This window comes from Acanthaster planci, linkage group LG01, assembly GCF_054643075.1.
Source record: "Acanthaster planci isolate LZ-2023a linkage group LG01, COTS_SCS, whole genome shotgun sequence".
NCBI classification, from domain to species: domain Eukaryota; kingdom Metazoa; phylum Echinodermata; class Asteroidea; order Valvatida; family Acanthasteridae; genus Acanthaster; species Acanthaster planci.
Genome location: NC_141777.1, coordinates 14,995,466 through 15,010,054, shown reverse-complemented (window position 1 = coordinate 15,010,054; position 14,589 = coordinate 14,995,466). Strand labels below are relative to the sequence as shown.

The following is a 14,589-nucleotide window of genomic DNA, read 5'->3' as shown; positions in this document are numbered from 1 at the left end:
GGGCGTGGCCGCCCAACCAGTCCTGTCTGGGAGTGTTTTAAGAGAAGCACAGTTACAGGATGACACCGTAAGTTGGCTCATCAGGTTAAAGGAAGAGAACAAAAACTGACCAGAGTGGAAGACAATTTCCCACTTGTCAGCGACCTGCAAGACCTATTGGTCGCAGTGGGACCAGTTGGAGGTCCGCGAAGGTGTGCTACACCGACGATGGGACTCCGATGACGGAAAGTCCATTCGGTGGTTGTTGGTGTTACCACCAAAGTTCCGCAAGGAGGTCATTGCTGAGTTGCATGGTGGGCAACTTAGTGGTCACTTAGGGGTCAATAAAACATTGGCCAAAGTGAAACTTCGATATTTCTGGCCAGGTATGTCCGCGGACGTACGGTCATATCTGAGGGGATGTGATGTTTGTGCCAGAAGAAAGTCACCTGCTAAGAGAAGGGTTGCACTCTTACAGCAGTATCCAGTTGGGGTTCCCATGGAGCGAGTAGCCATCGACTTGCTCGGGCCGTTGCCCATGACGGACAATGGCAACCGTTGGGTTTTGGTAATTGGCGATTACTGCACAAGGTGGATGGAGGCACTCCCGCTTCCAGACGCAACTGCAGTTACGGTCGCGCATACCCTGGTGAAAGAGTTTGTGTGTCGATTTGGAGTGCCCCAAGAGTTACATTCAGATCAGGGCACTAACTTTGAATCTGAGGTGTTTGCTGAAATGTGCCGAGTCCTTGGCATTTCCAAAACTCGTACGACCGCCTACAATCCAAAGTCTGACGGCATGGTCGAAAGGTTTAATAAAACCTTGGTCAACATTGTGGCGATGTTCATTGACCCTAAGCGAAGGCAGAAGGACTGGGACGAATTTCTCCCCTATGCCACCTTCGCCTACCGGTGTACGCCACAAGACTCAACTGGCGAAAGCCCCAACATGAGGATGTTGGGACGGGAAGTGACCGTTCCAGTGGATTTGGTCACGGGGTGTGTTGAGGTTGAAGAGGACACAACTTTGGACTTTGCTGAGAAATTGAGAAGTGAAATGCAGAGTGCCCACAAAAGGGCAAGAGATTGTCTAAGGAAAAGTGCCCGGAGGCAAAGGCGAAATTATGACAGGCGAGCATTCGAACACGGGTTGAAAGAGGGCCAACTTGTGTGGCTACACAACCCAGCGAAGAGAAAGAACCTTTCCCCCAAGCTACAGCTTCGTTGGGAAGGACCTTGGTTAATTACCAAGAAGTTATCGGATGTTATCGTCCGTATTCAGCAAAAGTCGGGGAACAAGTTGAAAGTTGTCCATGTTGACAGGTTGAAGCCGTGTGTCGGTGAAACAGTTGGTACTTGGGCAAGTCTACCCAAGGATGTTGTGGAGGAGAGCCTCCCGATAGATCAAGTGACTGATGTTCCAGATGTCAGTGGTTCATCTGGGGATTTGGTTGATGAGGCCAGTAATGGTGAAACTCCTCTGAAGTCTCATGACGTCACAGAAGGGTCAAATTCGGAGAATGAGGACAATCTTGTGTCGGGTCAAACACCGTCGAGGCGGTACCCAAAACGGGAGCACAGATTGCCCTTGCGCTATCGTTAGCGCTGTACAAAGTTGTTTTGCTTTGTGTGAAATTGCATGTACCTAACTTTCAGCGAAATATACATCAGTCGAAGAGTACCTTGGTGACCGGTAGTCAGCCGACTACTAAGGCCATGTCGCCCAGTGAGTCAAGTCCGTCCCCGAAGGTTGCGGAGGCAACTGCCTCCAAGCAAGCTGTTGGAGCAGCAGTCTTGTCCTTGTCGCCTACCCCCATGTCCCCACTGACGGAGCGCCCTTCGTCGCCCCAGTCCAAAACAGTCTCACCCTACGTGCGGTCCGGGGGAAAACCGAAAGGCATGTTGCAGATGATCGTGGAGGAGGCCGCCGAGAGCCTTTCGTCAGCTTCCCAAGAGGACGAACAAGAGGCCGCCTCGCTACCATTTGTACCGCCTCCAGCGAAGAAGACACGCACCGCCACCGTCCGGGAGTACACTTGCACGCAGGTGTATCTAGACGGCAAGCTCGTTAAGACGGATGAACACAACTCGGTCTACCAGAAGCAAATAGAAGTAGACGCGGAGGGAAAGCCGACTGGGAAGTAAAGAACCAGAGACGAGGACCGACACTGTTATATAAAAGAGTTTTAAGCTTTGTTTAAAGATGATATAAGTTATTTTTATAAGTGTTTTAATCCTTAAGTTGGTACGGACGAGTAAGTGAAATCTATACTTCAATCATGTGCAATCATGCAGTACTTGAAATTTTCTATTTTTGTATAAATTAAAACCTGTGTAAAAAATAACCGTATATTGTGAGCCTTGGAGAACATCTACTTATATAATTTTCTGCCAGAAGTCTTGTCTCTTAATTTGTATAAAATCATGCCAGAAACAGTGATCAGTTTGTATGCCATTTCCAAGTTGTGAGCAAATTTTCCTGTAAATATTAAATTAGGTGCCTTGAAATTTTGGTAAAGTCTTGTGCATATTAAATTAGGTAGATTTTGGTGTTGTTGTGCCCCTTGCATTGCGTAGGAAAATTTTGCGCATATTTAATGAGGCAAAATTAGGTGTTCTTTTTCCCCTTAGAATGTGTGTAAGATCTTGTGAATATCTAATCAGTTGTACTTTGTATAAGACCCAGTGAATCTTCTATGAGTTTTAGAAGAGTTATAAGTTGAAGACACACTTTCCTTATTTAATTGTTATGGCTTGTGGTGTATGGGGACATACCCCGCCATGCTCGGGCCTTTGTGACGGAAAGTGTATAGGACTAAAGCTAGTCTAATTTTATTAATGAGTTGCAGTGCACGTACCTGATTGGCTAGTGACTTGGTAACGTGTGCTGGCTAGGCATAGCGTAGCGCGCTGTGTGCACATGGTCGTGCTACTGCAGGGAGCATAGTTGGTTGCCTGTTGGACTTCGCCGAGTGAAGTTGGTGAGTTGGCACGGAGCTAAGGCATTGTCAGCGCTGTGCGAAGCGTTGCGTGGTGCTGATGCGTTGCAAGTACGTGATTGTATAGACTGTACGTGGCTGACTAGTGTGTGTAGCTGACGCGTTGCAAGTACAAAGCTGTGAGAGCTGTACGTTGCTGACGCTGGCTCGCATGCACGTTAGGTGAAGCTCGTACGAAGTTGTACAAGTTGTACGTTGCTGACGCGGTGTGCATTGTTGATGCAGTGCATGTAGTGTGCATGGTTTACACAGCGGTGTGCATTGTTTACACAGAGGTGCGTTGCTTATATGCAGTGGTGCATTGCTGACGCAGTGTGACTTTGTAGATGCGCTGTGTGTGGTTGATGCACAGTGAATGGCTGATGCGCATGGTGCATAGTTGATGCATTGGCGTATTGCTGCTGGGGCCCTACGCTAAATTAGTGCTCAATCCAATCACGTAAGTACACAGGCAACCAAACCAATCTCCCAATCACTTCACTGTACATTTCATTTGTTGATTTGTGTTGATTATTGTTGAATAAATTGAACGTCCTGTACCGACAGTTCTTCCGTCAAGGATTACTTTCTTTACAGGTTGATTGTGTAAATCAACAGAGACTAATTAACACTCGGTCACAATCGGCGGTATATTTCCTCCGAAACGGTCCCGCACCCTTTGCCTTGAGGTCGCTCTGTGTGGTCTCTCGTCTGGGGAAAAGCCTTGGGTTGGGAAGATCGACTCTGCCACTAATAGTGCTTGGTTTGATCCCATCAACTTAGGGTAGGCCCGGGGATGCCCGCCACACTATGCACATAGACACTAATGAATCAGCAAAGAAGCGAAGGATGTTGTTGTTTTATTTTAATGGCAATTTCAGCTACCCAGGCTATTTGCGTCAATAACTATACGTTTATTCGTAACCTTTATAAGTCAGCATCAAATTACGGAGTCAGGAAGAAGGTCCACTTTTAGAGGCAGGAGAAAAACGGAGTACCCGGAGAAAACCTTCGAAGGCGAGTATGGACTGGAAACCAAATGCAACTAAAGCCTCGGCCAGGCAGGATGTTTGGTGTAAAAACCAATATAACACTGAGGCTCTCTTCCTGCGATTGCATCACAGGTATAATCATGAATATGGAAATTTTAATCAGCATGAAAGCCCAAAAGGCAGTATGCCGCTTATACCCTTTGAAATAGTGAAACAATGCTTGAAAACAATACTATCAATCAAATACACGAAGGCTCATTTTGAAGGTTTGAATTAAAACAAGTTTATTGCATCAGGATTTTTTAAACCCAAAAGTGAAGAAAAAATCAGTGCGCAGAAGCAGAGAGAAAATGACATTGGAATTTGTACCAGTATATTTTCAACGCGCTGCTCTAGCTTTTGGCCCCCAAATGTCTTATATGCGCATGCCACATAAATTAGAATTTATAAGTGAACTGAGATCTCTAGAGAACAGGTGCCGACAATGACCCAATCAAAGGCGAGGGACGTTGGTTCATCGTTGTTCATTTGAGCGAAGCTGCTTCAAATACGAAAAGTACTCCCTGTAGCAGTTCCCTGCATCTCGTGGCAAGATTCTTGTGAATCTGTATTAATTTTGGTTTGTGATATATTTATAGCATGCCAAAAGGATAATTTGCATTGATTAAATGCTGACGTCACACTTCAGTACTCTATAGAGAATTGTTCTGCGTCAATGAAGACGTACAAAGTTCCTATTTTTAAATTGTTCCAGTCTTTTTTCGAGGACCGAAAATGAATTAAAAAGAAGGGTCCCCAATCCACTGTGGCTCCGAAAAAACAAAAGTAATGAAAGGAAGCTGGTGGCATTGAAAGCCACTTTAGGTGATTCACTAGTCGTTATATTATAAATATGAATCACATGATTAGGTTTTGTTTACCAGATTGCCATTGATCTTGTACTTGTATATATTTCCAGATTGAAAGAAGGTATAAAGAGCTGCATGAAAGACTCGAGAAGTACTTCAAGTTCCAGCTTGTGTGGCTTAAGGATCAAGGACACTGTAGCCCAAACAATGCAACTGACAGGTACTTGTAGTCGTGTACACGCACCAGTAGAGATTCATTCACTCTGCATTATGATGAAATTGTATGACGTTAACTCTTGTTGGAACGCACTTGGGGACAAGTTCAAAATTTTCTATGCAGTTAGCATGCTTACCACCGCTTACCATGGTGACTTATTTTTAAATGCCAGTAATCGAAGCCGTAACCCAAATATCAGATTCGTACGAGGTATTGCATCGAAAACGTTGGGCCGCTAACGGGGAGTACAATGGATCTGCTAAATATCTATTCAAGGATGGAGTTACATCTTTTTCTTTCAGTTGAACAATTAACATAAGCTAAAACACATATTCAAACAACCACTCAAAGAAATAGAGGGAGACATAAAGTAATTGCAGGTTTCTTTTATTTCATTCGCCGAAGGCTTGTGATTTATATAATTTTTCTTTCAGTTTGAAGTCATAATACAGGGTTCTCAGTAAATGTTGGGAGAACTGAGATCTTTCTGATTGGTCTTTCTGAAGTTCCTACCGGTGGTCAAAGAATTCTTTGAGAGTACACAAGGCAATTGTTCTTTGCAACGTTGGTTCGATCTGAAAGCGTTTCATAAACCAACTCTTAAAGATACATGCATCTTATTAACTAGGGTTCAAGCGGCCAGCGATGAGTTAAGCGTGTACATTACAGGAACACTTCCTCTGTATGAGTGAATGAACAGGGCTTTACACATTTAGAAAGATTACCAATTTAACCCATACAATTCGCAACAGTTGTAAAATGAGGCATTATCATTTGTTGTGGAGGATTCGGTGTTTAAATTTGTTTTCAAAGTCCAGAATTTTTGTTATTGGGCCGTCTTAATTCATTGTTTCCATCCATCTTTTTGCATTGCAAACCATTCAAATCTTGTCATGTGATTCTGGTGTCCGGCATCCATGGTGCGAAGATACTTAGGGCTGCGAATAAAAGTAAGGAAACATTTAATGTGTCAAATCGAAGACAGGTCGAGTGTCCCAGTTTAGTGAGGGGACGGTCGCGTGTGTTATAAAGTAGTGACTCTTTCTTGCCTTCCACACAGCATTTGGATCTTATCAGTTTACAGCGTAGATTCCCAGGTCTCAGTTGCTGAGTCTGCGGTTGCTAATTTCTGAATTAAAAGAATCTTACTACCAAATGCAATCACCTCCCATCTAATCCTAACTCTGTACATGCCAAACAACCTGGTTGGGTCACTTTTAACGTCAGGGCTTATCCGAGCAAGGAAAAAGATTCCAGCCAGCCCCTGGCCAAGTCCCATTAAAACGTGCACGAACATCTTGGCACGTGCCTCAATGGGATTATTTACAATGTACATGTACATCGGACTGGCCTGTCTAGTATCAACGTCTACAGCCTGGGTAGGGGTGTCAGGTCTCTCTGATGCTTGATGTCTTTGTTTTTGCTCTGATGTCTTTGTTTTTTTCATAGTGGTGGTGGTGGGGGGGTCATTGTGGCTTGGCTGCAGTGGACCCCCCTCAAATCCACTGCACTTGGTATATAAAGGTATAGAAGATATTTCTGTTACTGAATTCAGTTTCTACAGTCTGTTTTCAAAATCGGGCAATCTAATGTTGAGTTAGGGAGATGCAAGTGTCCGTGTTTTTTTTTACTCCTTCGAGTCTGTCCCTAACTTTTGAGTAACCGTTTAAACAGGATATACTTTTATTTTTTAATCTGATCTTATGCATTTATCAAATTAATTCTTTTCTGTTTTTTCTTTAATGTCTCATATCCCATAGTAATGGAAGGTTGTCAATACATTCTGGAAAACGTCTATGGTCCAAACTGATACAAATATATTTGTTTTAGCCTCTCGAATGTTTGAAGGCCCTTTCACGTTTTTTAATGTTTGAATGATTTTATTTCTTGAAAGGCTTTTAAATTGTAGATATCAAATGGTTCTTTTGCCACTCATATGATGAAGGGTGGGGCATTCTTTTTGTACTTAAAGAGCAATTCTAAGGAGAACATTTTTTCTGAATTTATCTGTTCAAATAAATAGGGAAGAATAGAAATCTTCATAGCTCAACTATAACAAGCTAAAAGGGGCTTTTTTCTGTTCATGCCAAGATGCGAATTCTGAATGTAGATTGCGTCATTCTGAGAAAACATATAAAACGAGGGGAACCCTCACCTTGTGTTCGTAGTGGATAATTCTCTTGTGCACGCCAAACAACGGTCAAGGGTTTATCCACTATGAACACAGGGCGAGGGTTACCCTCGTTTTCTCTGTTTTCTCAGAATGACGTAACCTACATTCAGCATGTTCAGAATTCGCATCTTGGCATGAACAGGAAAAAAAGCCCTTTTTAGCTTGTTATAGTTGAGCTCTGAAAACAACGACAGTGAGTTCGATTTTGATGTTTCCAATTTATTTGAACAGATAAAAATCAGAGAAAACATGTTTTCCTTAGAGTTGCTGTTTTAAGTTATGGGCGAGCTTGATGTTAAATTCAATCGTTTCTGATGAACATGGCCGTATATCCGGTATCACTTTCTTAAACCAAACTTAACCTTTACCTGGACATAAAGCAACTTGTTGGGGGATCCTTTAGTGTCAGACACTACGTTGGGAGTTGCATTATTCACGATGGCATCATGCACAGTCTTCGGGGATGAACCTGGGTGTGATCCCAGATAAACAGCAGCGGCACCTGCAAAGGAATTTAGAAATATGCTTCAAACGCTGCTGAAAAATTGGTTTGGAAAGCTTTGAAAAAACAGGAAATTATTCTAGACAGTTGTGCAATGTCTACAAAAACATCTCGGTTTGAATAGCTACTTTGGCTTTTCGGTTTGAAATTCGGTTGTGTTTTCTTTCATCTATATCATGTCAATGGCAGCATTTTAAAATCAGAAAAATGGGACTTTCTGAAAATCCTGAACAAGATACTACTATCTGAAGACCTGTTCATGACGTACGGACTACCAATCTGCCCAATTGACCGAATAAGCAATTTGCAGCAATGTTTTGGCATGCAAGCGAACCTCACCTGACACATGAGGGCACGCCATTGAAGTTCCTGACATTGTTGCACTTCCAGTGACAGACCAGCGGCTTGCACTAACGATGTTCACACCGGGTGCGAAGAGGTCGAGGCAAGAACCGTAGTTGGAGAAATAGGCACGGCTGTCGTATCTATCTGTGGCTCCAACGGTGATTGCCTATCAAGGAAAAGGCATTAGTCATGCGAATTATCTTTCCTTGTCACATAAATGAATAATCATCTTTAAAAGTCGCTGTAACTCCGACTACATGGTTAGTCGCTTTATCAATACAGCTAAATAGTTCAAATAACTTACCGATGAAGCGTTTCATTCCTGCCAACTCCCCCCCCCCCGTCATCATGTCATCATGCTTTCTCTTGAGAACAGTTAGGCCTACTTGTAAATTCACCAGAAAAACATGCATCACCAATTTTCACCAATCATAATACTAATACGCTCAAATCTGCTAAATGTTGAGAACAGTAACGACAAAATGGCCTCGGTACTTATTACTTCTGGACCGTACGACACAAAAACTCACCCCTGGTACTGATGCAGGTGAAGAATAGCAGGCGTCTATGTTGGAATTACCCGCAGCAACAGAAACTGTGTACCCCTTGTTGAGCATGTTCTGGATAAGAGAGTTGAAGAGGTGACTATACCCTCCGCCCAGGGACATTGATACCACGCCCTTGCCGTTGCCGGAACCAAACTTGTTGAGGATGGCATCCAAACCTTAGGAGGAAAAGGAAACATGAATGGGAACTGTCTCTTGGGAAGTAAACAACATCGCTGTTCACGGAAAGCAGCGTGCCATTCATGATACTGACACGAGTATTGTTCGTTGTTGCAGAAAAGAGAACTTATGCTTTCAGTTATTCTGAAAGCTTGAGGCGCACAAAAGCCCTCCAGATATGAATGTATTGGGGCAACTTTTCAATAAAGTTAGTCCCTTTTGAGCGTCCTGTTTTCTCACGCCTATTACGGAAGGTGGTGAATCTCCTGTGGATGGAGTGCTAAACGTTTTCACCAAGGAATTGTCATTTGATCACCGCACCAGGTTTTTGTCCAGCAACATCAAAACAAATGCAGCTATTTATTTCATTTAACTATTCAGAAATGACATAGTAACTTGAAGTGGAACAATCAAGATTCTTGATTTATCATTGATGAGCCAATTCTGGGATAAGGTGATTGACAAACATACCTGCTGAAATGAGGGAAGTTGAGCATTGTCCTTGACTGTTGCACACTTTGGAGCTGTAGATGGTAGCTTTACGTGCGATACCGTAGGTGTTTCCTCCAGCAGTACCAGCGCAGTGAGTTCCATGTCCTTGATCATCAGCACCTCCGTACAGACGAGAAGCTCGTCCACCAAATGCCTGGTGATTGGTATTGATGCCAGTGTCTGTAACAAATAATTTCGCCCCTCTGCCCTGGGCTATCGGAGAAAAAATGTCACTTTAATAAAAAGTTTTTGTCGAGAAGCTTTCCCAAAAATTAGAATTTTACATTTGATGAAAGAAAGCCCCCAACCGAGTTGCTCTACTCAAGCAATATGAAAAAAGTAGCACAAATGCGGGTTCAACTTAGCAAGGGTGTTAACCATTACTTATTATTACTATTAATTTTTGTTATCAGAAAATATTGAAATGAAAAAAACCATATCTTCACCTGATTTACTCCAAAGCTATGGGGAATGAAAACATGAGAAATGAGATACAATTGGTCAAAAGCTACCCTTGAATTGGCGTTTAACTACGAGGTAGAAATTTGCAGTTTACTGTGGGACAAATGTATTGCAACTTTGCAAGCCATTAAACCATGTCAGTTCACGTGCACATTACTGGAAGACCTTTGCTCAACAGAACGTTTTAATAAAAATAACAAGATACACTACAATCACAGCTAGTTTTCCTTCTCTAATTTAACTCTTCGTAAGTTGTTACCGATAGTTTATATTTCATTTTGTTCCTTTTTAATGAATGACCGCCATTGGTGCCACTCATGCTTTGCTTACAGATTTCGCTGGCAGTTGATGAATGTAATGATCTCATTATACCAAAATAACCTACCATTGTCGTTGTAGCGGTACACACCATCGATTCCACTGCGACTGTCTATGCGATCAATACCCCATGATGGTGGGTTATTTTGTGAGCCGAAAATTGTTGCGATGGTGTCCTCGTGTATGTATTCAACGCCCTCGATAGCACGCACCTGAAAAAAATGATGGCTTTTAGCAATTCAAAAAGAACTAGTAGTAATTTTCACCACATCCAAAAAACACACAAAAGAGACACTTTTGAATTTGACTTTTTTCTCACAGACACAAGAGAATTTCAAAATACACACTTTTAAGTCCAACGTCCATTATGAAAGCGTCTTAGGCTCAAGATGTAACCATATAAAATTAATACCTTTTTGGAAATAAACGTGTTTTGGTGTTCAAAAAGTGTTATTACCCGATAAGCCTGTTTACGTGTTTTGTTATTAACACTCAAATGTGTCTTCGTGCCTATAGTTTTAACACATCAACACGTGTTTGTTAAAAAACAAACTCAAAACGTGTTCAGCTTTAGCTTACTGAGACAGCACTGCGTTCATGAAGTGTTCCCAGGAAGGCGTTAAACTTATCACTTGTTTTTGCATAGCATGTACCAGTATTTTTGTTAGCTCACACAAAACGGACAGCTCACAGCTGCTTCTCGCCTGATATGATACAACAAGGGGAGTAACTTACCCGGGTAAGGATGTGCTCTGGAATCTTGAGGGTCAGAACCGGCATGAGTTTTTCAAGCTTGGTAATTTTGGGAGCAGGTGCACGGAACGTGGAGAAGATGTTCTCGATCTCTTCTTGCACGCGCTCAAGCTGGTCAAAATCCTAAAATACGCATCAGTGTAAAATTTCACATTATCACCTGATTAAATCTACACCATCTGATTGGTGGGGCTGTCGTCATGGACATTTGTTCCGCCAAACGTCGACTGTCGCAGCTAGACTCTCTTCGCATCGTCAGCATTTCGGCCAGCGTAAGGCTTGCCGCACTTTTATTTTGTACATAATCTTTGTATGGTCAGCATATCTGGAATTTATGAGAGTAATTGCATGGTTGCACGCTCAAATCAATTCCCATTAAAAACACAAAATCGGATAGTAATGTCCCTGCATGGTAACGCTTTGGAACGGATTAGCGACTCGTTTCCCTGGAAATTCCTGGAAAGTGTTAACCCCCCCCCCCCATGCCCATCAGGAGAGTAGTACATCTATAGGCAAAGGTCTTAATGTATTCGCCCCCTCTATACAAAATTTGAACACAAGATGGGGGGGTTGTGAACGAACCACCCCAAGTTGGTCCCAAATGCTTGATTTCTTGAAATATTTGTATGGTCAGTCCTGATTATGGCACTTTTGAAATAAATAATCTGAAATGGTTTCCATCATATATAATTATAACTGACGTGTCGATTCTCGGCCAATATGCCATCCGTCGGTTCATCGATATCTCTTGACTCTGGAGTTACATCTGTTACGTTGATCGGAATAGTATAACGGCTACGTGTACATAAAGAGGAGTTATTTGGGCATTAATTGTACAATACAAATATGAATGTTTCACTTCTAAAACACAAGAAAACCTTGACTGTAGAACTCAAAACACAATGAATATAAAGGCTTTTCGATTCAAGAAGGTAAAAGCATCGATGTTGTCGAAACTTACCTCGACTTTGATGATCCAGCTGTCTGGTACGGCGCGCTCGTTGGTCGTACGGAGAGGAGCCAGGCTAGCATGAGCCAGAGCAACACACAGACACAGCAGAAGAAGCTTCATGGTCGGTTGGAGGATTGGGCTGCACACTTTCGAGAGTCTTCAGCAGTGCGATTTTGAAGTGATTCCTCAACTGATCTTCTGGGGTATTTATGAGTTTTCTAATTCATTAATCTCCGTACTACTTTTAGAATAAACAAGTTGGAACGATTGTAGTCTTTGAATGTAATCGTAAATGTTATCCTAAATTAAAAAAAATATTGAAACAAATTTTGTACGCCACAATTTTGAGCAGATAGTAGCGATTAATCTGTGTGTTTGTTCAGTGTAACAGGACATGTGTTTTTATAAACAAGAATTTTCCACGTTTTTCATTCCATATTTGAAACTCGAGTTCAACCTTTTTGGGGGTGTACGGTTCAGCAAACATAGCGACTCGACAGAGGGCGCTTGGGCTAATGACAATTATAAGATGGCAGACATGTTAAGCTTAACGCGGGCAAAATCTGTATGTGCAGACCAAGACACTACCAGAGAAGCTGATGAAATATTACTTGATATTTTATCAGCTGATGAAATATTACACGATTAACCATTTAACGATTATTGGTTTTCTGATCATTTCTCTGTCATATTTAAACCTAAATATGGTAAGCCTGCTCCCCATCTAGAATAATTTAAATTTATGAAAATAAAATTAATTCAACTTAATTCACTGACGGATGACCTAGTCAGCACATCCTTGTGCCCAGATCTACCTGATGCCCTGGATGACCTGGTTCAGTATTGCAATAAACTCGTAACGAAGCATCAGATCATCATGCCCCCCCCATCCAAATTTGCTCATGTTAGGCCACTTGTCCCCTGGTTCAGTGACGAAATAGAATCTTCCAAATGTTGCAATGTAAAGTAGAGAGTAGATGGAGGCTGACGGGTGATATGACAGATTTAATAAGTTCTCGTGGACAGAGAAACCACACAAATTATCTTATGAATAGGGCTTCAGGATTTGTATAATAAACTCATCAATGAAAAATAACTCAAATTCTAGAAAGCTTTTCACATACATATTACTGAAACCTTGTATTAAAACCCAGGACCCTTTTGCTCCGAATCATGTATAGACTTTGCCAATGACACTGGTTTGGAATTTTTAGTGTTGTTTTGGATTAGTTTCGTTCGTATTTAAGTGGGAGAGGTCATTGTGTTATATTTCATGAGGCCATGTCTAACAAATTTCATGTTAATTGCGGTGTTGCACAGGTGTTCTTGTTTGGGACTGTTACTTTTTATCACTCTTCCAAACTGGTTGAAATAGCTGAGCGTCATCTCCCAAATATTCAATGCTACGTAGATGATAGGCGGTTGTACTTGTCATTCAAAATTACTAAGAAGGGGATTGATGCTAGCATATGCTGTGCATACAGACACTAATAAGTCAGCAAAGAAGCGAAAATGTGGTGTACAAACCAATATAACATTGAGGCTTTCTTTCTGTGATTACGTCACAGGTTTACTCATGAATATGGAAAATCTAATCGGCATAAAAACCACAAAGGCAGTATAATACCCTTTGAAACAGCGAAACAACACTTGAAAACAGCTGTCTGATACACGAAGGTGCATTTTTGAGGCTTGTATTAAAACAAGTTGACTTCAGCAGGCTTTTCCGACGACAAAAGTGAAAACAAGTGGAGAAGATTACGTTGGAATTTGTACCCCTGTTCATTTTCAACGGGCCGCTAAAACTGTTTGCCTCCTACCACGTGCCATACCAGCATGTGCGCATGCACACATAAACTGAGGTCTATAGAGAAGGGGCGCCGATAATGACCGAATCGAAGGCGATTGATATAGATTGATCGTTGTTCGTTTGTGCGAGACTGCTTAGCAAAAGTACTCCCTGTAGCAGTTCCCTGCATCTCATGGCAAGATTCTTCTGAATCTGTATTAATTTTGGTTTGTGATTTATTTTTCTCCCCGGGAAATGATTAGAGCATGTCGAAAGGACAATTTGCATTGAGGGAAGCACAGTCAAATACACCAAAAGTCTATCCCCAATCACGAAACTGAATAGTTGTTTCTCACTAAATTCACTACATCCAAAGTTTATTGAGACTCTGTATAGGGGACAGTGGCGGATCCGGGAGGACGTGGGGCGCACACCCCTCCTTTTTCACCCGAAAAATAAAAAATGAATAAATAAAAGAGGAGACAAAAGAGGGAGGGAGAAGAATAAATGGGGTCATATTGCCTGACATTGCACTACAGAGCGCCAGCATCCCAAATTTCCCGGGCCCTCTAAACTCTCACGGTCATTTTACTCTTGCTGCTTTAGTTCAAGCCCCCCCCCCCTTTTTGAAAAATCCTGCTTCATACCCCCCTTTGGGAAAATCCTTGATCTTCATAGAGATTTCTTTTGTTTTCTTTCCAAAGACTCAGCTGTTTCCGACTCCTTGGGGCCCTCAAGCAGGCTCTCTTATCAGACTAGTAATTCAATCTATTCTTCTTCTTTTTTTCTGGCTGTCATTTTGATCACCTACGTGGGGACCGTTCTTTTCTTTGTTCTGTATAATTTGTTCTTGGTAATGTTATGTGCGAGGCTGCATAACCCGCGGGTAATAGTAGTTTATTTTACTTTTGCAGTCCCTGACCCACATAACTGTTATTTGTCTTGTTATGTATTCGGATTTTTGTCCCTGGTCCCTGCTACCGCTTACATTTACTTGTATGTGTGTTTTGGTTGTTTTAATATACATGTACATGTACTTTTTGTTCAACTTTGCTTTGTTTGTT

The 14,589-nt window shown here is 42.0% G+C and overlaps 1 protein-coding gene and 1 long non-coding RNA gene across 2 annotated transcripts; one reads left to right on the top strand and one right to left on the bottom strand.

The window, feature by feature from the left end:
* The first annotated feature begins 2,610 nt into the window (after positions 1-2,610).
* On the top strand, positions 2,611-5,109 carry LOC147800456 (uncharacterized). The gene is made up of 3 exons (XR_015426246.1): positions 2,611-3,417; positions 3,892-4,081; positions 4,908-5,109. It is a non-coding gene; the product is annotated as an uncharacterized LOC147800456 (long non-coding RNA).
* A 276-nt stretch (positions 5,110-5,385) lies between these two features.
* On the bottom strand, positions 5,386-11,932 carry LOC110979448 (uncharacterized). Its single transcript, XM_022235245.2, has 8 exons — positions 11,746-11,932; positions 10,767-10,907; positions 10,099-10,243; positions 9,231-9,464; positions 8,565-8,758; positions 8,029-8,200; positions 7,556-7,689; positions 5,386-5,952 (listed from the first exon to the last, which is right to left on the bottom strand). Exons 1-8 carry the CDS (start codon positions 11,854-11,856, stop codon positions 5,947-5,949), a joined length of 1,137 nt encoding a protein of 378 aa, XP_022090937.2. The 5' UTR covers positions 11,857-11,932; the 3' UTR covers positions 5,386-5,946.
* Between the last annotated feature and the right edge of the window lie 2,657 nt (positions 11,933-14,589).

Coding starts and splice junctions, on each gene's coding strand:
- LOC110979448 (XM_022235245.2), bottom strand. CDS start 11,856: ATGAAGCTTCTTCTGCTGTGTCTGTGTGTTGCTCTGGCTCATGCTAGC. Junction 9,465..10,098: donor GTACCGCTACAACGACAATG/GTAGGTTATTTT, acceptor TTTCTCCGATAG/CCCAGGGCAGAGGGGCGAAA. Junction 8,201..8,564: donor CACCTGCATCAGTACCAGGG/GTGAGTTTTTGT, acceptor TTTCCTTGATAG/GCAATCACCGTTGGAGCCAC.